Raw genomic sequence first — 27175 nt, 5'->3', positions numbered from 1 at the left:
GACGTGGGTTCGAGCTCTGGTCCAGGGAGATCCCACATGACGCGGAGCAGCTAAGCCCGTGCGCCGCAACTGCTGAGCCTGCACTCTAGAGCCCGCAAGCCACAACTGCTGAGCCCGCATGCCACAACTACTGAAGCCTGCGCACCTAGAGCCTGTGCTCCGCAACAAGAGAAGTCACTGCAGTGAAGAGTAACCCCCACTCGCCACAACTAGAGAAAGCCCACGCGCAGCACCAAAGACCCAACACGGCCAAAAATAAATAAATAAATTAATTTTAAAAAAATATAAAAAAATAAATGGGATCACCTCATCTTGAAAAAAAGGGAAGCAAATATCTTAACTCTGTGTTCTCCTTCTCATCTTTCATTTATGGCTGGATTTCTTCCTAGGCAGAGGAAGTAGTTTATGCAAAGGCACAGAGCTGTGAAAGGGCATAGCATATATGCACGTCCTTTTCACTATGTTACAAGCACTTAGAAGGCAGAGACAAAACAAATATTATTTGAAACCATGCAAATGCATAGATTTTCAGCAAGGGAAAAATGTACAGAAGGAATTAACAGTGTTCAAGGACAAAAATAATTTCGACAATTAGGAGGTAAGAGGATAAAGAGGAACCAGCAATGTAGACAGAGGAGAGGGCAGCCATATAATGTAGAATGAGGAAGAGGAGACTAAAAGAGGAAGGCATTTGCAGTGGAAAGAGTATTTCGACTGAGAAAAGTCTATTGGGTATGATCTAAGGTTGTAAATGAGAAATATAAAGGTCAAGTTTATTAGCATTTTTCTTTTACTATGATTGTTCTGGGAAGGATCTCTGAACCCAACTCTAATTGGATAAATTAGATTACAAAAAGTAGATAAAGCTTCTTGATTTACAAAGAAAAATATCTGCTCTTAACAATAGATACATACTTTATATATTTTGAGTTAACAGTAAAAAATACATACAAATTATGACCTCATTACACAGACAGATGTGTGTGTTTTATATGTTTGCATGCATCTGTATATGTGTGTATGTGCAATATATTTGATTAAAAATATTTTCTCATGAAACAATACTTATTCTTACTACTTATATTCTGTATTCTCTAATTGTTTCTATTTGATTTTTTAAATGCTGATTTATGATACACTAAATTGCTTTCATGATCTCATATTGAGTTACAACCCTCAGTTTGCAAAATGGTATTTTAGACTTGGTTACTTTTCAAAGATAATTTTAGGCTTTCTACTATTAAAAATTTGGGGGCTATGATTTAATGACTTCCTTTCTCTGTGCTTATTGGCAGAGCCATTAGGGCATGTCTCTTGATGTCATCAAGGAGTAGGTACAAATTGGTAGTCTTCAGACTGACTTTTTGCCAGGTCAGGAAATGATGGGTAATATGAAGACATGATTGACAGAAGTAGAATTGGTGCTTGTCCTAGATTGTGTCATTTTTCTCCTTATTTAGCCACTTTCTCCATGGCAGATTGTCTTGTATACTACAATCCTCAGATACTAGGGCACATGAAGAACTATAAATAATATAGGGGTGAGTTCATCTTATAAACCCTACCTCCACCCAGTTACATCTCACAAATTATTTAATGGTCAGTTAAAAATGGTTATTTTTTAGGTGAGATATAGTATTGACTGAAACCTTGAAGTACCCCCTGCCCAAATGCTATAAAAGCTAAACCAACAAAACAGAATGAATACTACTAAAATATGGATGTATTTATTTTCATAAAAGTCTATTACCTATCAATTACATTTTGGATTTTTGAACCTTATTATTTTTTTTGAAAACGTTTACCATGTAACCTTCCTTGACCTCTACGTACTTACTTGTAAAATGAGCAAATTGATTCCCAGCCCTCTGGGATTTCACATGTAAGGAGTCAGAAGCTATTTTCAATATTTCACAAAACCTAATGTAAGTTATTTTATTGTTCTTCTTTTATTACATATTTTTTGGCTAATAAGATATAGGTATTTATTTAGATTTATAGATAAAATCTTCAAACATTTGAAGACCATGGGAAGAGAGGGAAATTTTTTAAAGGAGGTATCCTTTTGGTGATAACATTGCTGATCACTGACCTAGAGTTCTCCCAGGTGTCTTCTCGCACTGAAAATGGTATCAGTCAATACAAACTGAAGGTTGTAGTGCTAGAAACTTTTTTTTATGATGACCAGTAATGTCCTTTTCCATTGGGAGTACAAATTACTTCATGTCACATCTTTCTCTTTTCTCGAACCAGTTTGCTTTCTCCCTCCATTCAAAATACTTGGCTTCTAAGCAGTATTTCTATGCACCTACATTTTTTTTTTTTTTTTTTTTTTTTTTTTTTTTGGGGTACACGGGCCTCTCACCTTTGTGGCCTTTCCCGTCGCGGAGCACAGGCTCCAGACACGCAGGCTCAGCGGCCATGGCTCACGGGCCCAGCCGCTCCGCAGCATGTGCGATCTTCCCAGACCAGGGCACGAACCCATGTCCCCTGCATCGGCAGGCGGACTCTCAACCACTGCACCACCAGGGAAGCCCCAATGCACCTACATTTAAAAAAAACTCTTAGACTACATCTGTTGCTTTTAATATTCCACAATTAAAACAGGCAAGCCCTTTTTATTGGTTGGAATATTTTAAATATCTAAATGCTTTTTCCTTTGTTTCTAAAGGAAATAATTTCAGGGTTTTTATCTGGCTTGTCCTAATTTTTGACTTCAGTTTTTATGTTAGGAACTCACAACACTGTTATGTGCTTTTCCTTTCTTTACCAAAAAGGAGGGAGGAAAGGTAGGAAATCACAGTAGTGTTATTCATAAGTAGGAAAATAATGGTAATAGAAACAGATTTATTTCTTGGCTGTAAAATATTTTCAGTCTCCATGTAAATGTAAGACCAATTGGATAATAGTTACTCAAAACTATTCCTATTATACAGTTATTCCTGTAATCCTATTATACAGTATCTTGCTATATGTTTACTTTTCTTTATTCTTATTGAATTTGAGGCACTGTATAATAATGAAACATAAGAAACTCTCTCACTGAAATACTAAATGTTCATTTCACAGGTGATTATATGTGTCTAGTACCCACAACTGTGACTTAATGGCTAGTTTTGTTCTTTGCTTATTCATGTGTCAAAATGTGGATTAAATATATTTAGTTAAGTAGGGTGACCATAGGTTTGTAATATTGTTTAAAATTCTATTGTCTTAGCGTTTCTTCCTACATCATTACAACAAAATCAGTTACTTTTTTTTTTTTAATATTTATTTATTTATTTGGCTGCATTGGGTCTTAGTTGTGGCGTGTGGGATCTTCATTGTGGCATATGGGATCCTCTGCTGCGGTGCCTGGGCTCCTCTCTAGTTGTGGCGTGCGGGCTCCAGAGTGTGCGGGCTCAGTAGTTGTGGCGTGCAGGCTCTCTAGTTGTGGCATGCGGGCGGCATGTAGGATCTTTGTTCCCCAACCAGGGATCGAACCCACATCCCCTGCATTGGAAGGTGTATTCCCAACCACTGGACCACCAAGGAAGTCCCCAGAATAAGTTACTTAAAAGCTATTAAAGGATGGGAGGTTAGGGGAAGTTGGGGAAGTGAATTAAAGCAGCTAGAGTGGCTTGCTTTCTTTCTAACACATCTGATGAAAATTAAAATTACAATTATTTACGTTCTATGTACAATAAATGTTGCTTTCTTCATTTTCTTTAAAAAAGTGATCGGGGCTTCCCTGGTGGTGCAGTGGTTGAGAGTCCACCTGCCGATGCAGGGGACGCGGGTTCGTGCCCCGGTCTGGGGGGATCCCGCATACCGCGGAGCGGCTGGGCCCGTGAGCCATGGCCGCTGAGCCTGCGCGTCCGGAGCCTGTGCTCTGCAACGGGAGAAGCCGCAGTGGTGAGAGGCCCGCGTACCGCAAAAAAACCCCAAACAAAAAAACAAAAACAAGCCATGGGAAACCAACCTTTTCTTTGTCTTTTCTTCTTTCTTTCCTCCTCCTTCCCTCCTAGCTTTTCTTTTCGTTTCTTTCTTTCTAAGACTGAAAGCATGGGCAATGCCCATAGTCATGGGGTAACAGGTTTTTAGGATGGCATCTTCACAAAAAAGCAGACTATCATCTAAATTAGTGTTCTTTTAAACAATTGTAGGTTGCAACCCAATAAATGACTCACAGGGTCAATAAGTGACCCACAGGGTCAGCACATTTTTTTAAAATATGAATAGAATATAGTAGAATGGAAAATATCAGAGTACATCTAATATATTTCTTTACTAATTATATCTTTAAAAAAATTTATGATATTTGTTATTGTAGAGTTGCACAACGTACTGTGGAAGCGAACATGAAGAAGCATAAATGGAAACGTTTAAATTTGCCATATCCTCTTGGAGGAGTGTGTTCGGGAATGGCTGTGTGGGGAGTAGGGAGAGCTGGAGTATGGTGTTCTAGGACAAGGGAAAAACCTATCCAGATGTGTAATGCATTAAAGTCCGTGACATATTTGGGGGTGAGGAGGATAACAAATAGTCAGCTGAGGCTGGAGTTGTAAGAAAATAAGGAGTGTTATTGATTAGAGAGAAAAGTGGAATGGAAGAATAGGATGCTATTTTCACACATGGAGGTTTTAGACTTAAGTATTTGAGGTTGTCAGAATTTCAGGTAAGAACTCCAGAAAAAGCCGTGCAAAAATAGGATGTAATGCAACAAGATTAACTATCCTGAATCACCTATAATGGGTCAACATTCTTATAAACTTACTTTGTATTTCAGGTAACAGTGAAATCCATAAATTGAATCAGAAAGATGATAACATTGAAAGACAATAAAAGTATTCTAAGACATTAACTTTATCAAGAAATGTTCTTCAGTTGCATAACATGATAGCTTTGCTATTTTGAAGATACCTTGTATTTCTAAAATAACTTTTCTAAAAGTAAAAATATGTATACAAATCTCGTTAAAACTAAAGATCTTGATAATCTTTTTTTAGCTCTTTGAGGGACACATAGGTACTTTGAAAGTCTTGAATGGTTATTGGAAATTTTTATCAAATATTTTATTATCAGTGTATGAGAGCTTATGGCATTAAACAAATATTATTAAGATAATAATCTGTTCATATTTAGAGTGACTTGATTCACTGGCATGAATAGAAATTGGAATTTATTGCCAAAATAGGCTGTTTTCATCAGTATTTATAAAATTGCTTAGGAATATTCATTTTTATTTTTTATAACTGTATTTGTAAATTTTCATTCATAGACCAAAATAAGTTTTATATACACATTTAATACCTCTTTTTAGGTTCTGTGCTGTTCCATGTATTTGAGCTTTTTGGAGATCTAACTTTAGAAAACTGAGGTATCATTGCAAAATAGACTTGGACACTTGGTGTCAAAAGCAGTGTTTCTCATCCTTTTTAAACCTATGCCCCTTTGATAAGTTAAAAAATCTCACACCATAACTGTAGTAATATTGAATTCTTTTTTCCAAGTAACATATGCTTTATCCTTGACACTCCCACGTAGAGATTCTCTTTCATTATGCTCTTCTAGACAGTCGTGCCTTAAGGAAGAGAATCACTAGTTTAAAGAAAGTAGCAAAATACCCTTGAAAGTTTTATTTTTCCTTATTTCTACATAGGAACTTGGATTACTAGAGAGAACTTTTTTCCTACATATCCATTCATTCATTCATTCAGCAAACATGGATTGAACCTGCTATTGCAAAGATGAAGATGATAGTCCACACAAAAAAAGTGTATGTGAATGTTAATAGCCGCATAATTTATATAGTAAAAAGACTAAAAACAATCCAAATGTCCATGAACTGATGAACATTTAAACAAAATGTGGTGTATCCATACAGTGAAAAACAGTTCATCAATGAAAGGAACAAACTACTGATAATGAAAAGTAGTTTCATACAAAATGAATGAACCTCAAAATCATGCTAAGTTAAAGAAGCCAGACAGACACATAAGACTACATATTGTATGATTCCTTTATATAAGGTGTCCAGAAAAGGCAAATCTGTAGACAGAGAAAGCAGATCAGTGGTTACCTGGGGGTGGGAGTGAGGATCAACAGCCAGCAACCATGACAGAAGTGTATGAGGTAATGGAACTGTTCTAAAATTGGATTGTGGTGATGATTGTACAACTCTACAGATTTACTAAAAAATCAGCAAACTTTATGCTTACAGTGGGTGAATTTTATGGTATGTAAAACATACCTGAAGAAAAGATATTAGGGGCGTCCCTGGTGGCGCAGTGGTTGAGAGTCTGCTTGCTAATGCAGGGGACACGGGTTCGAGCCCTGGTCTGGGAGGATCCCACATGCCGTGGAGCAACTAGGCCCGTGAGCCACAACTACTGAGCCTGCGCATCTGGAGCTTGTGCTCCGCAACGAGAGAGCCCGCGATAGTGAGAGGTCCGTGCACCGCAACGAAGAGTGGCCCCCGCTTGCCACAACTGGAGAAAGCCCTCACATAGAAGCGAAGACCCAACACAGCAAAAATAAATAAATTAATTGATGGACTTCTACCCCCAACATCTAAAAAAAAAAAAGGATTTAACAAAAAGAGTAAAAAAATTGTTCATCATAAAAGATGAGGATTATAGAACCATTGCCCTCAGAGAGCTCACAGTTAGTAAATAAAGCAAAAATATAAACAAAGAATTGTATGCAGTGTTCTATGTATGCATATATGTAGTCCCATGAGAGCCTTGAAGGAGCTTCAAATTGTGACTGAGAGTTGTTAGACAAGAAGAATTTTACATAGAAAATGATATTTATGATTAACCATGTAAAATGAGTAAGGAGTTTGCCAGATGGAGAGGCTGTTTGTTGGCTTATTGCTGGCATACAGGTTCTTTTTCTATCCATTTTTTGGGGCTTCTTACATTTTTAATATCCTTGTACTGAAAGATGTAAATAATTACAAAATTCATGTATTGACAACTCTGGCTAAGGAAGCTAAACAGATAGCAAACTCATGTATTAATGTTTTAACAACAAAAGTTGATCATTCATGCTACTTAGGATATTCTGGCTTTTCGATCTTACTATATTACCTGAGGCTTTTAATTAGCATAATAATTTATAGTGGACTTTGGATAAACCTTCACATTCTTTCATTATATATGTGTTTGTGTATAATATTTTTGCAAATAGCTATGAAGTGGTTGGGACGTAAATACTTAAGTTGTTTGAACCTAACTACTTAATAGAAGTGTTTGGTATATTTTTCGGCCTAGGAGCATCATGAAAAAATTGCTGAGATGTAAAGTGCACTGTGAACCAAGAAGTTCTATACTGTTTTTGATCATGAGGATAATAAGACAAACACATATGCAATAGAAATGCTTAACTTGTATTTTAAAAAAACCCTAGATTCATTTTCCCTTTGACTTAAATGTGAAATTTGAATATAGGTGAATAGTTCCATTTCTTACAATTATGGAAGACTACAAAACACTTAAAAGCTGTATAGCAGTGGTCCCCAACCTTTTTTGGCACCAGGGACCGGTTTCACAGAAGACAGTTTTTCCACGGACTGGGGGGGCAGGGGATGGTTTGGGGATGATTCAAGCATATTACATTTATTGTGCACTTTATTTCATTATATATTACAACGTAATAATAATAGAAATAATTATACAACTCACCATAATGCAGAATCAGTGGGAGCCCTGAGCTTGTTTTCACTTGACACTCACTGATAGGGTTTTGATATGAGTCTGCAAGCAGTTGATTTTTTATGGTCTCTGTGCAGTCAAACCTCTCTGCTAATGATAATCTGTATTTGCAGCCGCTCCCCAGCACTAGCATCACTGCCTCAGCTCCACCTCTCATGAGGCATTAGATTCTCATAAGGAGCGCGCAACCTAGATCCCTCGCGTGTGTAGTTCACAGTAGGGTTTGCACTTCTATGAGAATCTAATGCCGCCACTGATCTGACAGGAGGCGCAGCTCAGGCAGTAATGCGAGTGATGGGGAGCGGCTGTAAATACAGATGAAGCTTTGCTGGCTTGCTCGCTGCTCACCTCCTGCTGTGTGGCCCAGTTCCCTGGGGGTTGGGGACTCCTGCTGTATAGGATATGCAAATTATCAGGTACAAAATAAAACATATACTTAATATGGCTATAGACATAAAAGAAAGTATCAAAACCATGAGCAAAGAATAAGAAACTATCAAAATTGACTTTTAAAAATAACCAATTAGGGCTTCCCTGGTGGCGCAGTGGTTGAGAGTCTGCCTGTCGATGCAGAGGACATGGGTTCGGGCCCCGGTCCGGGAAGATCCCACATGCCGCGGAGCGGCTGGGCCCGTGAGCCATGGCCGCTGAGCCTGTGCGTCCGGAGCCTGTGCTCCGCAACGGGAGAGGCCACAACAGTGAGAGGCCCATGTACGCAAAAAAAAACCAATTAGAAATTTTTAAATGACAATATAATTACTTAAATTAATATCTTAATCAATTAAACTGTAAGTTAGTTAGACCTTAAAAGAGAATTTATAAACTGGTAGTGTTGAAGTAGTAACTCAGAATGCAGCACAGAGATAGAGAGGAAAATACAAGGTATGTAAAAGACAGAACAAGAAGGTCAAGAAGTGATAGTTGATATCTGTTATTTGCTTTTTCCACTACCCATTCCATATTTCCTTTGCCCTCAGCCAGTACCTTAGTTGGTGAGGGTTCTTTACTGGGTGGGATAACCGAAACTTTAATTCCTGAAGGGGCTGAATCCTTAGTAATTCTGTCTTTTTTTGATTGCTTTAGTTTTCCATTAACTTCTGTTATTGGTCATGGAAGTACTAGGATGTGTTCCAGGAAGTCTCCTGGGTGGCAGACACAATGCTCATTGCTACTGTTGTGTTATCTATTCCCCTTGGAATCAGAATCACTTTAACTAGTAAACACCTTCTTTGCCTACTGGTTCAATGGTATGATGAGTCCAAAAAAGGCCAGGTGGCAGTCTCATCTTCCAATTCAACAGAACCATTGTTGTATTCCTATGAAAGAAGCATTTCCTCTTGAGGACTAACCAACAGGCAGAGCTCAAGTTGCAGGTTGAGTGGATTATTAGATATAATAGTGAAAGGAGCCACTCCTACTTCCACCCCTCATTCCTAGACTGAATTTTGGCTGTGGTTAGGATAGAACCAAATAATGGTCTCAGTACTGCGTTCTGAAAGACAGAACCCCAACCTTTGAGAGTTTTGTCTCCCAACTCATTTCAGTAAGCCTTTATGTTAGGCCAGCTATTTCTGGGTATGTGATAAAACCGTTTTATTCCATAGATATGCTCATTGCTTTACCACCTTGAAAATGGATAAGGCATTCCAGTTGATAGTGGTGCTAGCAGAAGCATTATAAGCAGGGAAGGCACATCCGTATAAAGAAAGCACTTGTTCCAAAGAGGACAAATCTCTGCCCCCTGCATCCAGTGCATGCAACCTGCCGCTAGGTGGTTAGTCAGTTCCAATGAGGAATGGTATCATTTCTGGAGCTCATTGCTAGCCTCTGCTGCCAGGTAAGTAGCTGCATTATTTGATGCATAGTTTCATACCAGGTGCTAGAGGCTGTGTTGATTTGCACCAGTGATAATACCACATCTAGAATAGCAGCTGCCTTCAGGGTGACCATTATTGATTAAGTTTAACAATAATCCACACTCATTCTTCAAGATTCGTCCAACTTCTGCACAGACTAACCAGATGAGTTAAATGGAGATGTGATAGATAACATCATCCCTGGTGGTGGCACTAATCTCTGAAGTTCCCCTAGGGATATGTTTGTGCTTTTGGCTTACTATCTTGATAGGGAGAAATTCCAGAACTTCCACTAGCCCTTCCTCTCCTGGGTCAGAGTCAAATGTGGAGATTCCACCAGTAGCCCAGTATTTGTATTCCAGTTATACATTCCAGAACTGGAAATATAATCATAGTGTGAGCCTGTGAACCAACTGGGTCCACTGAGTTAAACCTGGGCTAATATTCCATCTATCACTTGAACAACTGTATATCTCCATTTTGACTGCGGGACCAAATGGCATTTGGAGTCTTCAGAAATTTGCATCAGTTCAAAGTATGTGGTAGGCATAATTCTAAGGTGCCCTCCAAAATCCCTTCCCCCTGATATACACATACTTTCTCTCAGTTATTCAATCAAACACTAACCTAGGTGCTGCTATAAAGGATTTTGCAGGTATAATTAAGGTCTCAAATCAATTGACTTTAAGAAAGTGAGATTATTCCAGGTAAGCCTGACTTACTCATGTGAGCTCTTAAAAGGGAATGAGTTATTCCTGAGGAGAGAGATTCAAAGCATAAATACTGACAAGGTTGTACAACCATCACCACAATCTAATTCCAGAACATTCATCACCCCAAAAAGACCCTGTACCCATTAGCAGTCACTCCTCATTCCTCCCTCCCCCCAGGCCCTGCCAACCACTCATCTGCTCTCTGTCTCTGTGGACTTGTCTGTTCTAGACATTTCATATAAGTGGAATCACACAATTTTGTGGCATTTTATGTCTGGTGTCTTTCACTTAGAGCATTATATCTTCAATATTCATCCATGTTTTAGCATGTATCAATACTTCATTCTTTTTTTATGGCTGAACAATATTCCATTGTACATATATACCATATTTTGCTTATCCATTCATCAGTTAATGGACATTGGGTTTGTTGCCACTTTTTTGACTATTATGAGTCCCAGTTTGTGTTATGTGTACAAGTTTTTGTGTGCATGTATATTTTCAGTTTTCTTGGTTATATACCTAGGAGTGGAATTGCTGGATCTTAAGGTAACTCTATGTTTAACTTTTTAAGAACTGCCAGACTGTTTTCCAAATTACAGTGCGGCTGTACCATTTTGTATTCTCACTCTTCACGGCTTTTAAATTCTGTGTCTTCAGTCTTCATCTGTAAAAAGAAAGGGTACACTTGAGGTTTTGCTGAGGGGAAGTGTGGGGTAGAATGAAAGGAGGGTATTACACTGAAACATGTTTTTCCTATCTAGTTCTAAATATTAAATGTAGCATTTTTTTCCCTAGAAATTTTAGGGAAACAGACTAATTAGTAAAAATTCAGACGTCAGTGAGAACTTTTACCAGCTTTTTTATCTTGATGATTTGACAGTTCTGTTTTACTTCTTACAGAAAAGCTCGCAGAGGCTCAGCGCAGGTTTGCTACACTTCAGAATGAACTTCAGTCATCACTGGATGCACAGAAAGAAAGCACTGGTGTTACTACACTGCGACAACGCAGAAAGCCAGTCTTCCACCTGTCCCATGAGGAACGTGTCCAACATAGGAATCTTAAAGACCTTAAACTGGCCTTCAGCGAGTTCTACCTCAGTCTTATCCTGCTGCAGAACTATCAGGTACTTCATTTTTTACTGTGGAGGATAGAACCTTTAAATGATTGAGAAATTAAAATAAATGGAATTTCCTTGAGCTCTACTAATGGGTCAATCCAAAAAGGGAAATTCTTAGCATGTCATTATTCTTTCTGTTCTTATTGGGATTTCAAAGGTTCTTAATTGGCTAAAAACCAGGTTATCAGAGATGGTAAAATAATGTTAACAAAACTTCTGTTTTTGAAGATCAGTTTTCCAAAACCTTTTTGTACGGTATTCAGGAGTAGCCCTTGACTCAAAGAGTAATAGTTTGCTTCCTATTTTTAGAGGCATCTCTAAGTAATGAGTAGAAATAAGAAATAATGTATGTCTACCCAACCGCTGCTGGCTATGTAAGAACTTTTATATTCCACCACAGCAAAATTTCCATGAAAGCAGCTGTATAGTTAACTTTCCTGCAACTAACACTAATAGTGTAAAAGATACTGACTTTTCAACTTTCCACTGAGAACCCTTTCAGTTTTATTATCCACAGGCTGCAATATGACTGTATTTAAAACAAAAACTAAAACAAAACTTGGGAAAGAAAAGAAATTTTAAAACCCAACCTAAAAAGTTGAATTACCAGGTATGCTAAATTATGGAAATGCTTGGCATTTATTCATTTGTAATTCTTTATAGATTTGTTCACATAGTTAAATCTATAAAGAATATATTGAAAAACAGATTATTCGTTAAATAATAAACATTTAAATGGGCAAAAGCATCTCCCTAATCTTTAAAGAGACCTTATGTGCTATTATTTTTCCATTTTATTCTTTTGATTATTACTTCTAATCTGGTTAAGATCATCACAGGATCATACACTATATAAAAACTAGAGGTTATATAATACAAGTATTACCATGGGTAAATATTGGAATTTTAAAATAAAAAGTAATTATAGGGCTTCCCTGGTGGCACAGTGGTTGAGAGTCCGCCTGCCGATGCAGGAGACACGGGTTCGTGCCCCGGTCTGGGAAGATCTGACATGCCGCAGAGTGGCTGGGCCCGTGAGCCATGGCCGCTCACCTTGCACTTCCGGAGCCTGTGCTCCGCAACGGGAGAGGCCACAACAGTGAGAGGCCTGCGTACCGCCAAAAAAAAAAAAAAAAAGTTATTATAGTGCCGTATCTGTAGTAATCTAAGTTTAATGCATGTACTTATTTCCATCTTTCCCTTTCATAATTCTGCTTTCTTTTTTGGTGATTTAATATTTTAACATTTAATATTTTAACATTCAACATTAATATTTTAACATTTAATATTTTAACATGTTAATATTTAACATAATAATATTTTAACATTAACATTCAATGTTAATATTTAACATTCATATTTAACATTTAACATAACTCAGAAAATAACTTTAGAAGAATAGGAAAGTAATTATATAAGGTATATATGATGGGAAATTCCTTTCCTTTGAAATTTACCCATAGCTTTATAATTTATCTTTAAAAAGAAACAGAAATGTGTTTCTTCTTGCTTGTAGTGATATAAAATATTAACATTTCATATTCCTGTGTAATATTACACAGGAATTCCTGTGTAATATTACAGGGAAATACCCTTGTTAAATTTTACTTTATTAACTTTGCCAGAAGTTTTTGTTTTGGGTCATTATAAAAAGCTTCTTGAAAATAATTGTTAATTATAAAAGTTACAGGGAAATACCCTTGTTAAATTTTACAGGGAAATACCCTTGTTAAATTTTACTTTATTAACTTTGCCAGAAGTTTTTGTTTTGGGTCATTATAAAAAGCTTCTTGAAAATAATTGTTAATTATAAAAGTTCTGATCTGTCCTTTATCCTTTGAGACTGTCTATCCTGTAAGAATACATTTATTTTGAAAATGATGAGAAAGGAAAATGAATTGAAAGCAGTCTCCAAATCATGGTGTATACATGCAAGGAGAGTTTAAGATGACCCATTAAAGTATGAAAAAAAATATTAACAAACAGGCAAGCAAGCAAAACCTAATTTGGAGTGACTGCTCAATTTTTTTTTTTACTGATGGTGATATATGGTCAAATTTGGGAGACCTCTGATTTAAAGAACCTTGCAAATCCACAGTTTCGTGCTTTTTTGTCTGTTGATTAAAGAACAACAGGATTTGAGAATATAGAAAAGTATAGTATTTTGATATTGTAGAAATGCAGGAAAAGTACAAGCTCCTACCCGTTATCAGCAAAACCCTGTAAGTATGATCACTTCTTCTTTTCCACTGACTCTTTGCACACCCATCCCCAAACAGAATGGATGGAAACAAAATAAAAGTTAAGAAAGATAGATGATTATCCATTTCCTGTGCTTGTTCATACATAGCAGGGGGAAATACATAGCTATACCAGGCCTGCAAAAAGCAAAGAACTAATAAATGTATTCAGTTCATGATAAATCCAGAGGATTTTCTGAATATATGCTTTTGATCAAAGAAGCAAAATAACATAAATTAACTATTTTGAAAACAGTTGTACATAGGAAAATGGAAATAAAAATGTTTTGAGTTTAAGACTTCCATTAATTTACATGAAATAGAAATAATAGGGTTCATAATCCAGAGTTTCTTTGTATTACTGATAGCATACTACCTTGAAATGAATAAATGAAATAAGAAAGAAGAGTCTTATCTTTTTATAGTACATGCTTTTATGAAAGCATTGCCATTTCCCTCAGTACTCAATCTTCAGTCAACTCAGTCAACACAAAGGGCTTATTATTTTTCATCTTCTCTCATGGTGGTGGAAATTATAGTAGTGTTTCTCATTTCTTTCTGTAGAATCTGAATTTTACAGGGTTCCGAAAAATCCTTAAAAAGCATGACAAGATCCTGGAAACATCTCGTGGAGCAGATTGGCGAGTGGCTCATGTAGAAGTAGCCCCATTTTATACATGCAAGAAAATCAACCAGCTCATCTCTGAAACTGAGGTACAGGAATCTCACTTATATACCACATATTTTCAATAATATTAATGTCTTATTTTTAATGAAATAACTCCTCATTTTTATTCTCCTTTTGTTATTAGTTGCTTGCTTTAAATACATACATTCTTACTCATGATTTTTTCTTTTGCTTTATTCAGTATATATTCACCAGGGGGTTATCAGAATACCATATATATAAATGGTTCAGAATTATTTATGCAATACTCAAGTTCAGTATAACCTGTGTTAAAAGTTAACAATGTGTCTTTTAGGCTGTAGTGACCAATGAACTTGAAGATGGTGACAGACAAAAAGCTATGAAGCGTTTACGTGTTCCCCCTTTGGGAGCTGCTCAGGTTCGTATTTGTTTCCAGTTGTTTGGTTGGTTCATTTTACCTATTGAATAATCAACATGATCTGTTAGCTGATAAAATATACTAGTTTCATTACTTTAAAAAAGGTTTCAGCCAAAGTTTATAAGTGTTTATTACTATTGCTATTTTCACTTTAAAAAATTAGTTGCCAGATCTCACTTCATAATAAATTGTAATGTCTTCCCACCTTTCTCTTCTTATCCTGTACTACTTCTCTTGTTTATTCTTACTGACACGCTAACTTCGTCAGACCAACTGATTAAGATGAGATATTTATCTGATGATATGGGAGTGGGAGGGCTTCAGATAGTCTGGGCTACTACATACTTTCCTCTAAAATGCAATCGTTGTGCCTAAAAAAGCATTTGTTAAATGATATCTACATAGTAGTTATACCAAAAGACATTTAAGTGGTATCTTCTGTGTCATAAACTAAACCTCAGTAAATTTAAAAGGATTTAAATAATAGAAAATATGTTCTGTGACCAGAATGGAATGGAAATGAATAACAGAAAGATCTTCCTCATCCCAATAAAAGGTATTTATGAAAAACCTAAAACTAATATCATACTTAATGATGAAACACTGAATGCTTTCTCCCTAACTAGGGACAAGTGTATTCACTCTTACCACTTCTATTCAGCATTGTACTGGAGATTATGGCCAGTGTAGTAAGGTAAGAAAAAGAAATAAAAGGCATTTAGATTAGAAAGAAAGAAGTAAAACTGGTGGGGTTTGTTTCGTTTGTTTTTTTTTGCCGATGACATGATGACCTATTTAGAAAATCCAGTGACTCTATAGAATAGCTACTAGAGCTAATTACTGACTTTATTAGCAAGGTTGCAGAATACAAGATCAATACATAGATATTTAGGGTTAAATCTGACAAAAGATGTGCAATACTTTTACATTGAAAACTATAAAACACTATTGAGAAATTAAAGATACATGAGAGAAGTTAGAAGACCCAGTATTTTTAAAGTATCATTTCTTCCTAAATGGATTCATAGATACAACACAAACTAACTCAAAATCTCAACAGGGCTTTTAAAAAATAATTATTAAGCAAATTTTTAAATTTATATGAAAGTACAAAGGACCAAGAATAGCCAGAACAACTTTGGAACAACTAAGTTGAAGGATTAACACTATGTGGTATCAATCTTATTAAAGCTATGGTAATCAAGACAGTGTGTTATTAGTGTCAGGATAGGCAAATAGATTAATGGAACAGAATAGAGAATCCAAAAGTAGACCAATAAATATATGAACAATTAATTTTCAATAAATATGCAAAGGCAGTTCACTGGAGAAAGGATAGTCTTTTCAACAAATGGGGCTGGAGCAATTGGCTTTCATATGCTAAAAAAAAAAACCAAACGCACAACTTCCATACATTCTTCATACCATGTATAGAAATTAATTTTACATGTACCATTGACCTAAATGAAAACCTAAAACTACAAATTTTTGAAGAAAATATAGGAGAAAGTCCTGGTGACTTTGGGTTATGCAAAGATTTTTTAGAAATGACACCAAAAGCACTTCACCAAGATTAAAAACTCCTGCTCTTCAAAAGACAACGTTAAGAGAATGAAAAGCAACAGACTAGGAGAAAATATTTTTGAAATATATCTGATAAAAGACTTGTACCCAGAACATATAAAGAACTCTAGTACTCAATAATAAGAAAACAAACAACCCAACTTAAAAATCGTCAGAAGATCTTAACCAAAGATGTCTGGGTGGCAGATAAGCATGTGAATAGATGCTTAGTATCATTAATAGGGAAATGCAAATAAAACCACAATGGGATAACACACACCTATTAGGATGACTGAAATTAAAAAGATAGACATACTGAATCTTGGAGGACCAAGAACTCTGATATCGCATATGCTGCTGGTGGAGTATAAAATGATATAACCACACTGGAAAAGAATTTGGCAGTTTCTTAAAAAGTTAAACCTTCGCCTGCAGTGAGATCTAGCCATTACACTCCTTAGTATTTACCCAAGACAAATGAAGCATATGTTCATATAAAAACAAACGTTCATAGCAGCTTTATTCATAATAGCCTAGAACCGGTAACAACCCAAATGTCTATCAGTAGGTGAATAGGTAAACAATGTGGTATATCCATACAATGGAATACTACTCAGCAATAAAAAAATAAACCTTGATATATGGAACAACATGATGCATCTCAAAATAATTATTCTGAAAAAATAAGCCAGACCAAAAAAGAATATATATATTATGGTTTTGTTTACCTAAGACTCTGGAAAATGCCAACTAACATATAGTGGCAGAAAGCAGGTTTGCAGTTGCCTGGAGGTGGGATGGGATGTGGTAAGAGGAAAAGAATTACAGAAGGCCAAAAGGAAACTCTTGGGGATGATAGACAATGTTCATTGCCTTGGTTATGGTGATAGTTTCATAGGCATTTACATATGTCAAAATATCAGATTTTGTACACCTTAAATATGTACAGTTTATTGTATGTCAATTTAGTCAGAAAAACAGTTAAAAAAACCACACATGAGGCTTCCCTGGTGGCACAGTGGTTGAGAGTCCACCTGCCGATGCAGGGGACACAGGTTCATGCCCCGGTCTGGGAAGATCCCACGTGCCGCGGAGCGGCTAGGCCCGTGAGCCATGGCCGCTGAGCCTGCGCATCCGGAGCCTGTGCTCCACAACGGGAGAGGCCACAACAGTGAGAGGCCCACATACCGCAAAAAAACCAAAAAAACACAGGCATATTATAGTCACACTGCTTGAAAATTAAAGAAAAATCTTAAAAGCATCCAGAGAGGAAAGACACAAATTTTATACTTTAAATATGTGCAGTTCATTGTATGTCAATTATATTTCAATAAAGCTGTTAAAAATAAGGAAATTAATTTTGAAAAATTAAGTCTTTAGGACTGCATGTAGAAGGGATAGAGCTAAAGAAAACATGGAAATGGTTATCTCTGGTGAGGAGGGAAGGATTTTGGATCTGGAAGGGGTAAGGATTTCAAAGAAATGGAAATGTGCTCTTCTAAAGATGGGTGATAGGTTTAGGTACCTTTTATTATTGTCTCTAATAGTCCAAATACATTATTTATATGTATATGTGTGTGTATACACACACACACACACACACACACACACACATACTTTTGTAAATATGATAAATTACACAATTAAAAAATTTTTTTTTGAAAAAGACAAATGACCATCTTCCTTCTGAATGCTTTCAGTCCTAAACTAATATAGAGTTATCTATTACTGATGAATAATAAGTCAGAGTAAGTCTCAGTGTTTTTTTTCATTTAAAGGGTTTTAGAAAACATTTGAAGAATCTTAAATGTAATATCACCTACTACAATTTCTCTTATAACATTCATAGCAAATATTTAAATTGATAAGATCATCTCTCCATATTTCTCATCTATTTATGTTTAAAGTATCAGGCACTTTTATTTATTTTGGAAAGCAGTAGATTTCTTTTTATTATTTTCTAAATTTAAAATTACATTTATAATAGAGAAAAATAATTTTTGCATGTACACATTCTGGAGACTCTTTTTCTTTTTTTTTGGCTGCGTTGGGTCTTTGTTGCTGTATGTGGGCTTTCTCCAGTTGGGGCAATCGGGGGCTACTCTTCATTGCGGTGTGTGGGCTTCTTATTGCAATGGCTTCTCTTATTGCGGAGCACGGGCTCTAGGCATGTGGGCTTCAGTAGTTGCAGCACGTGGGCTCAGTAGTTGTGGCATGAAGGCCCTAGGGGGTGTGGGCTTCAGTAGTTGTGGTGTGAGAGCTCTAGAGCACAGGCTCAGTAGTTGTGGCACACGGGCTTAGTTGCTCCATGGCACGTAGATTCTTCCAAGACCAGGGCTCAAACCGGTGTCCCCTGCATTGGCAGGCGGATTCTTAACACTGTGCCACCAGGAAAGCCCCCATCCTGGAGATTCTGACATGAGTGTATATTTAAAAATTCACTTTAAGGTACTCCAATATAATACTGTAAGTACTCAGAAAATGAGTATTCTTATTTTTATCATTGTCTTTAATTATATAGTACCAAATATGTGAACTCTAATTGAGTAATACTGACTTACAAAATTTAAATATGTACACACTGTAAAAGTGAAATTGCACTTTAATCTCTCCTATAAGAAAACTCAGTATATATATAATTTGATGCCTGAGATTCTAATTCTCTTTATTTAGTGACACAGATTTCTGTAAAATAATTAGAATAAACTGGCACTTCAATTCTAGTGTTATTGGATAATGAAGGATGATTCCCTGGTCCAGATTTACAAAACTTCAGATCATAAAATATGTTCATGGTAGAACTTTGAGGCTTATAGTGCTAATTTATTACACTGTATACTAAATGTATTCAATATTTTGCCCTTTACTCAAAATGCTATTTTTCTGTCCACAGCCTGCACCAGCATGGACTACTTTTAGAGTTGGCCTATTTTGTGGAATATTCATTGTACTGAATATTACCCTTGTGCTTGCCGGTGAGTAGTTTAAATTTTGAATTAAATTATTACTAATCTGCTTATGTCATATTCTGTCCCTCTACCAAACTACCAAAGCTACTGAAAGAGAAATCTGTCAGGGCTAAGTTTTTTGTTTTTATAAATGATGGGAGGGTGGGTGTTGGTTATTTTGGTTTGTTTTCCCCTTTGGATATAATTATCCCTTTAAACATTGCTAGATTGTGACTCCTTATTCTCCATCATTTTCAGCGTTTAGTTATCAATAACCTCAGCTCCCTTGATCACAGATGAGAGTAAATAAGATTTTACAAAATTTATGCACTAAGGTCATTTACTTTGCTTTTTGGAGACACTCTCACATCCTTTCCAGAACCTATTTACAATTACTTCGCATATAATTTTAAGAAAATTAATTATATAATATTCTATTCTATAGCAGTTAAAAATTGTAAAGAGGTAGGAGGAATTGCTAGAAACAAGTACATTCCCAACATCAAGAAATGATGTAACAACAAGGGAGGCATAATCTTACTAAACCTCCCAACAGAATTTGACTTACCTCTCAGCAGCATTTTGACATTGTGGATCATTCCTTCTTGAAACTCTTCAGTTGATTTTGATGGGAAACCACACTCTGCTGGTTTTCTTATTAAACTTTGCTGGCAGTTTTTTCCCAGACTCCTTTCTAGCTTTCTTTTGGCATCTAAATGTTAGGAAGTACCACTGGGTTCAGTGCTCAGATCTTTCTCTGTCTACATTCATTTCCTAGCTAGGCAATCTTATTGAAGCCTATGGCTATAAATATCATCTATATGCTAATAACTCCCAAATTATATACTGTTTCCTCTGAATGATATCTGATTGGTTACTTAGATGTCTAATAGGCATCTTAAACTTATGTGAACAAATTTATTTTATCACTAAATGTGCTTTCTCTTCCATATAGCATCACCTCTCATCAGTTTCTCAGGCCAGAAACCTTTAGCCTCTCTTTTCCCTCATACCTCATCTCCAGTCCATCAGCAAATCCTGTTGCTCTGTCTTCAAAACATGCTCTGAATCTGACCATCTCCACCAGTGCCATCCTTGTCTAGCAACCATTTCTTTCTTAGTACACTGCAGCAGCCTCCTGAATTTGTCTCCAAACAGCCACTCTTGCCTCTCTATAGTCACCAGTGTCTTTTTGATGCAAGTTAGATCACGTCACTCTCCTCTTCAAAATCCATTAAATGGCTTCTCTTACAATAAAATTGAAAGTTCCTACTATGGTATGCAAGATCTCGTCCCTTTGGGCCTTTCTAACTTCATATTCTGTCATCCTCCCCACACTCAGTTTCACTTGGTTTCACTGTTTCCATCCACATTTGTTTTGTTACTATTCCTTGAACACACCAAGCTCATTCCCATCTATGAGCCCTTTCAATTGCCTGAAAGGCCCTTCCCCAAGATGTCTACATAGCTTACTCCCTCACTTCATGTAGTGTCTACTCAAATGCCACCTCCTTAGTAAGGCCTTCCCTGATCAGCCTACCCTAAAATAGCCTGTTCTATCCCTTTAGCCTACATTAGTTTTCTTTGGAGCACTTGTGACATATTTTGTTTCATATTATCTGCTTTCCCATTGGAATATAAATTCCTTAATGCCTTGGCTTTTGTCTCTCCTGTTCACCATTGTATCTCCAGCACCTAAAACATTGCCTGGGATATAGCAGGGTTCAAAAAATGTTGGTTGAAGTTTGAGTGGATGGAAGAGAAGGACAGAGATGAAATTAAATGATATACAGAAAACAAACAGCAAAAAAACACATATCTCAAAGATTCTTGAATTTGAGGGCTTTTACTTTAAGGGCAGATAATCCTGGTATACCCCAAGAGTCTGTGTACTTGGGGCTTCCCTGGTGGTGTAGTGGTTAAGAATCTGCCTGCCAATGCAGGGGGACATGGGTTCGAGCCCTGGTCCGGGAGGATCCCACATGCCACAGAGCAACTAAGCCCGTGCACCACAACTACTGAGCCTGTGCTCTAGAGCCTGCAAGCCACAACTACTGAGCCCACGTGCCACAACTACTGAAGCCCGCATGCCTAGAGCTCCACAAGAGAAGCCACCGCAATGAGAAGCCCTTGCACCTCAACAAAGAGTAGACCCCACTCGCCACAACTAGAGAAAGCCTGCACGCAGCAATGAAGACCCAATGCAGCCAAAAATAAATAAAAATAAATAAACTTATTTTTTTAAAAAAGAGTCTGTGTATTTGTGCTTATAGTAACTGTGAGTCATTAATAAAGGATTAAATTCTGTTCAGTGAAGTCTGCACAGAAAATGACTTAGAAATAGATGTTATTGTATAAATATCCATTATAATCTGTTTTGGACTTTTAGTAATTATAATGCTGCTTGAACAAGGAAGGTTTATATCACTGTCACACTTAAACTATTCTCGATTCCAGGGACTATGTATTTTTCACTTTTGTATTTCAAGTTCCTAACGCAGTGCCAGACGTATAGATGTTCAAGAAGTAATTTACTGAATTCATTATTCCTCATAAACATTCTTCTTAATTAAGATTGTCAAATTGCATATTACGAAATTATAGCCCAGGTTGTAATGGCTTTTAGATAGTGTGTGAACTTTACGTATTAACAGTGTATTTTCATTTGTATGTTTAGAGTTCTCCTTCCCACCAATTTTACTAAAAATTAACTGTGTTATTGTCTACTGTAAGCTCATGTTTTAATATTGATATACTTTATGTTCATATTTAAATCTAGCTCTGTGTCTTCAGGGATGAATGCAGTTTACTTATATAGAATGCATGGAAATACTACAATAAAAAGCCCAGCCCTAGATTATCAAGCTAGCTGTTATGGAAAGAACACTGACTTATCTACAAAAGGCCTTGCCTGGTTGCAGTCCCAGCTCAACTGTTTCTTAATTGTTTTGGCTTTAAAGACGTGACTTCTCTGAAACAATTTCCTCATTTGTTAAATGAGCTTAATACCTTACAAGAACAGGGTTGTATTAGAATTCATTCAACAAGTTAATTTTATGTATCTATGATTATGCTTGATAATCTTGAGTCTAAAGATAGATAAGAGAATTCCTTTCCTTATGAAGCTTATTACACGAGGGAGATTAAGATATATTAAAACGATAATAATACACTACAAAATAGAAGTGTTTTCTAAGCAGCTCAAGAGAACAAGTGATTACTTTCAAATGAGAGCATCAGGGAAGACTTTACTCATCTGTGTGTGAAATTTTTTCTTTTCTTTCCAAAATGAGCATGGTGTTATCATCGTCACCATCATTAAATAAGACATAAGAATAGATAAATAAACTTCATTCTTTTTATGTGAATGAATTGAAATGAAGTTTTCTTAAATTCAGGGGCAAGTTGGGGTTTTGTTTTCTTTCATATGTATAGCCTACATTTTTGTGAGATGATCTGATTTATTTTCTAATGTGTGTGCTTTATGCATTTAGTGTTGCGTATTTATGTTCTCTCACTTCAGAACCTGTCTTTGTTTAATCTTTGTGTGTCTATGGGGGGAGGCAGGGTAAATACAGTTAAAGCCAGGTGTCTATCCTTATTTATCTCCCAGTGGTTGTGTAAATGATAACAGAGTTGAAAATTGAGAGAGAAACACAGCAGTAGTAATGCATGTACAATCATGATTCTTTTTCTTTCAAACATTCACATTAAAAAAAATAATGTGTGGGCTTCTCTGGTGGCGCAGTGGTTGAGAGTCCACCTGCCGATGCAGGGGACACGGATTCATGCCCCGGTCCAGGAAGATCCCACGTGCCGCAGAGCGGCTGGGCCCGTGAGCCATGGCCACTGAGCCTGCGCGTCCGGAGCCTGTGCTCCGCAACGGGAGAGGCCACAGCAGTGAGAGGCCCGCGTACTGCAAAAATAATAATAATAATAATAATAATGTGCATAATTGCTATGGTTTCTCAAGGGGACATGACCTGATATTTAATAATTTGTCTGAAATTCACATATTCCAGATATTTAGTGTTATGAAGATGAAAAGTTACCTGTTCAGATTTTTTAAAACTTGTTCTTATAGTTTCCTAGTAACCTGTACTGAATTGATATAATAATAATATATCATATTTCACTTTCTGGTTTGACAAAGACAAGAGTTTGACCATTTAAACTGCCTATAAGGGAACCCTTCTACATTGTTGGTGGGAATGTAAATTGGTACAGCCACTATGGAGAACAGTATGGAGGTTCCTTAAAAACTGAAAAAAGAGCTACCATATGATCCAGCAATCCCACTCCTGGGCATATACACAGAGAAAACCATAATTAGAAAAGATACATGCACCCCAGTGTTCATTGCAGCACTATTTACAATAGCCAGGACATGGAAGCAACCTAACGTCCATCAACAGAGAAATGGGTAAAGAAGATGTGGTACATATATATGCAATGGAATATTACTCAGCCATAAAAAAAGAATGAAATAATGCCATTTGCAATAACATGGATGGACCTAAAGATTGTCATTGAGTGAAGTAAGTCAGACAGAGAAGGACAAATATTGTATGATATTGCTTGTATGTGAAATCTAAAAAATTGGTACAAATGAACTTATTTACAAAACAGAAATAGAGTTACAGATGTAGAAAACAAACTTATGGTTACCAGGGGGGATTGACATGTACACCCTACTATATATAAAATAGATAGCTAATAAGTACCTACTGTATAGAACAGGGAACTCTACTCAATACTCTGTAATGACCTATATGGGAAAAGAATCTTAAAAAGAGTGGATATGTGTATATGTATAACTGATTCACTTTGCTGTACAGCAGAAAGTAGCACAACATTGTAAATCAACTATATTCCAGTAAATTTTTTTTTTTAAGTGCGTATAAGGGGCTTCCCTGGTGGCGCAGTGGTTGAGAGTCCGCCTGCCGATGCAGGGGACACGGGTTTGTGTCCCGGTCCGGGAAGATCCCACATGCGGCGGAGCAGCTGGGCCCATGAGCCATGGCCGCTGAGCCTGCGCATCCGGAGCCTGTGCTCCGCAACGGGAGAGGCCACAACTGAGGCCTGCGTACCGCAAAAAAATAAATAAGTAAAAAAAAAAATAAGTGCATATAAGAGTGTGAAATAGCAAGCACTCATACACTAGTGGTAAAGTATTAATTGTCACAGTCTCTTTAGAGGATAATTTGGCAGCATATGTAAAAATTTTTTAGTACAATCACTTTGATTAAGCAATTTTATTTCTAAAAGTTTATCTTATAAACATACTTGTACATGGGTGCAAAGACATATATGAAAGGGGGTATTCACCACTATTTTGTTTATAATAGGAAAATCCTAGGAACAGCTCAAATGTCTATCAGGAACTGTTTAAGAAAATAAATGACATTACCCCTATACAATGGAATACCATGAAGATATGAAAGTGAATGAGTGGAAGTGGCTATAGTACTTCGGAGAACTGTTTGGTAGTATCACCAAAACTGAATATAACTATGCTGTGTTGTTTCTACCTTTTGGCTAATGTGAGTTTTGCTGCTGTGAACATGCATATACATGGATTTGTTTGGGTACCCATTTTCAGTTTTTTCGGATATATACCTAGGAGTGGAATTGCTTAATTATATGATAATGCTTTTTAACCTTCTGAGGTACCACCAAATTGTTTTCCACAGAGGCTCCATCATTTTCTGTTTCCACCAGCAATTTATGAGGGTTCCATTTTCTCCACATTCCCATCAACACTTGTGATTTCCCTTTTTTTTTCCTTAATTATAGCCATCCTAGTGGGTTTGAAGTAGTATCTTGTTATGGTTTTGATTTGCATTTTTCTAATGACATTGACCATCTTTTCATGTGCTTATTGGCTATATGTATATTTTCTTTGGAAAAATATCTACCCAAGTCTTTGCCCATCTTTAAATTGAGTTGTCTTCTTATAGCTAAGTTACTAGAGTTCTTTATATATTCTGAATACTAGACCCTTATCAGATATATAATTTGCAAATATTTTCTCCCATTCTATAGATTGTCATTTTACTTTCTTGATAATGTCCTTTGATGCACAAAATTTTTTAACTTGGTGAAATCCAGTTTATCTGTTTTTGTTGTTGTGTTATTCATGCTTTTGGTGTCATATCTAAGACTTCCATTGCCAAATCCAAGGTCCTGAAGGTTTACCCTTATATTTTCTTCCAAGAGTTTTATGGTTTTAGCTCTTATATTTAGCTCATTGATTCATTTTGAACTAATTTTTGTACATGCTGTGAAGTATGGATTCAACTTCATTCTTTTGCATGTGAGTATCCAAATGTCTCAGCACCATTTGTTGAAGAGAATATTCTTTTTCATTGAATAGTCTTGGTTCTCTTATTGAAAATCCATCAGCCATAGATGTATAAGTTTATTTCTGAGCTCTCAATCTATTCCATTTGTCTATATATCTTTTTTTATGCCAGTACCACACTATTTTGTAGTACAGTTTGAAATCATAAATTGTGAGTTCTCCAACTTTGTTCTTTTTTCAATATTGTTTTGGCTCTCTGGGGCCTCTTACAATTCCATATGAATTTGAGTATCGATTTGACATTTCTGCAAAAAAAGGCCATTAGAATTTTTATATGGATTGTATTGAATCTGTAGAATACTTTGGGTAACATTGCCATTTGAACAAGTCTTCCAATCCATGAACATGGGATTTCTTTCAGCAGTGTTTTGTAATTTTCAATGTACATATGTTTCACCTCCTTGGTTAGATTTATTCCTTGGTGTTCTATTCTTTTGTTTGCTGTTGTAATTGGAATTGTTTTTTTAATTTCATTTCAGATTGTTCATTGGTGGTTTATATAAGGACAACTGAATTTTGTGTGTTGATCTTTTTTTTTTTTTTTTGGCTGCGTTGGGTCTTCATTGCTACATGCGGGCTTTCTCTAGTTGCGGCGAGTGGGGGCTACTCTTCGTTACGGTGCTTGGGCTTCTCATTGTGGTGGCTTCTCTTATTGCGGATCACAGGCTCTAGGCGTGCAGGCTTCAATAGTTGTGGCACACGGGCTCAGTAGTTGTGGCACACAGGCTTAGTTGCTCCATGGCATGTGGGATCTTCCTGGACCAGGGCTCGAACGCGTGTCCCCTGCATTGACAGGAGGATTCTTAACCACTGTGCCCCCAGGGAAGTCCCTTTGTGTTGATCTTGTACTCTGCAACTTTGTTGATTTTATTAGCTCTAGTAGTTTAATTGTGTATTCTTTGGGATTTATACTTATTATTTTTGTTTCCTGACTGTTATATATGTGGTCTTTGGTTAGGAATCAGGATGTAAGACCATATATATATTTTTTTATTTTCAACCTCCTAACTAATCTTCTTGCTACCATACTTGTTCCTTTGCAGTCTGTCCTTCACATGACAGCTAGAATAGTCCTTTAAAATTATTAATCTGGTCATACCAATTATGTGAAAAACCTTTCATTGGCTTTATACATCTGAGTAAAATCTTAAGTCTTGACAAAGTCCTACCTGATCTGCCTGTAGGTAACTTTTTGCCACTTTACCTCTCATTCATTCCAGTCATAGTGCCCTGGCCTTCTTCCTGTTCCTGGACTACACAAGGCTTATACCTATCTTAAGGCCCTTTGTACTTTCCCTCTACTTGGAGCCCTGTTCCTCCAGAGAGTCACATGATTGAGTCTCTGTTTCCTTAAGGTTCCTGCAAATGTCATCTTCTGAGAAGTTTTCTTGATCACCCCACCTAAAATAGCACCTAACATTCTTTATCTCTTTACGTTTTTTTCCTTCAAAATACTTATCTCACTGTCTGACATTATACAGAATAGAAGTTGCCTGAAGACAGGTATTTTGTCTGTTGTTCATTACTGAATCTCCAGCTTTTAGAATGGTGTCACACATAATGGGCACCCAATAAATATTTGTCAAATTAATGAAAAAATGAATTT

At 36.5% G+C, this 27175-nt stretch overlaps 1 protein-coding gene across 1 annotated transcript in view; it reads left to right on the top strand.

Moving 5' to 3' along the window:
* The window catches only part of XPR1 (xenotropic and polytropic retrovirus receptor 1), a 202638-nt gene that overhangs the window by 120577 nt on the left and 54886 nt on the right, over positions 1–27175 (top strand). The window contains exons 4-7 of the mRNA XM_019918601.2: positions 11170–11393; positions 14192–14341; positions 14611–14694; positions 19151–19232. Of these exons, the coding sequence (XP_019774160.1) occupies positions 11170–11393; positions 14192–14341; positions 14611–14694; positions 19151–19232 (540 nt within the window). The remainder of the gene's footprint in view (positions 1–11169; positions 11394–14191; positions 14342–14610; positions 14695–19150; positions 19233–27175) is intronic.

The sequence above is a fragment of the Tursiops truncatus genome, chromosome 1 (genome assembly GCF_011762595.2).
Source record: "Tursiops truncatus isolate mTurTru1 chromosome 1, mTurTru1.mat.Y, whole genome shotgun sequence".
NCBI classification, from domain to species: Eukaryota; Metazoa; Chordata; class Mammalia; order Artiodactyla; family Delphinidae; genus Tursiops; species Tursiops truncatus.
Note: the sequence above shows the minus strand (reverse complement) of the source record. Positions and strands in the feature narration are given on the sequence as shown.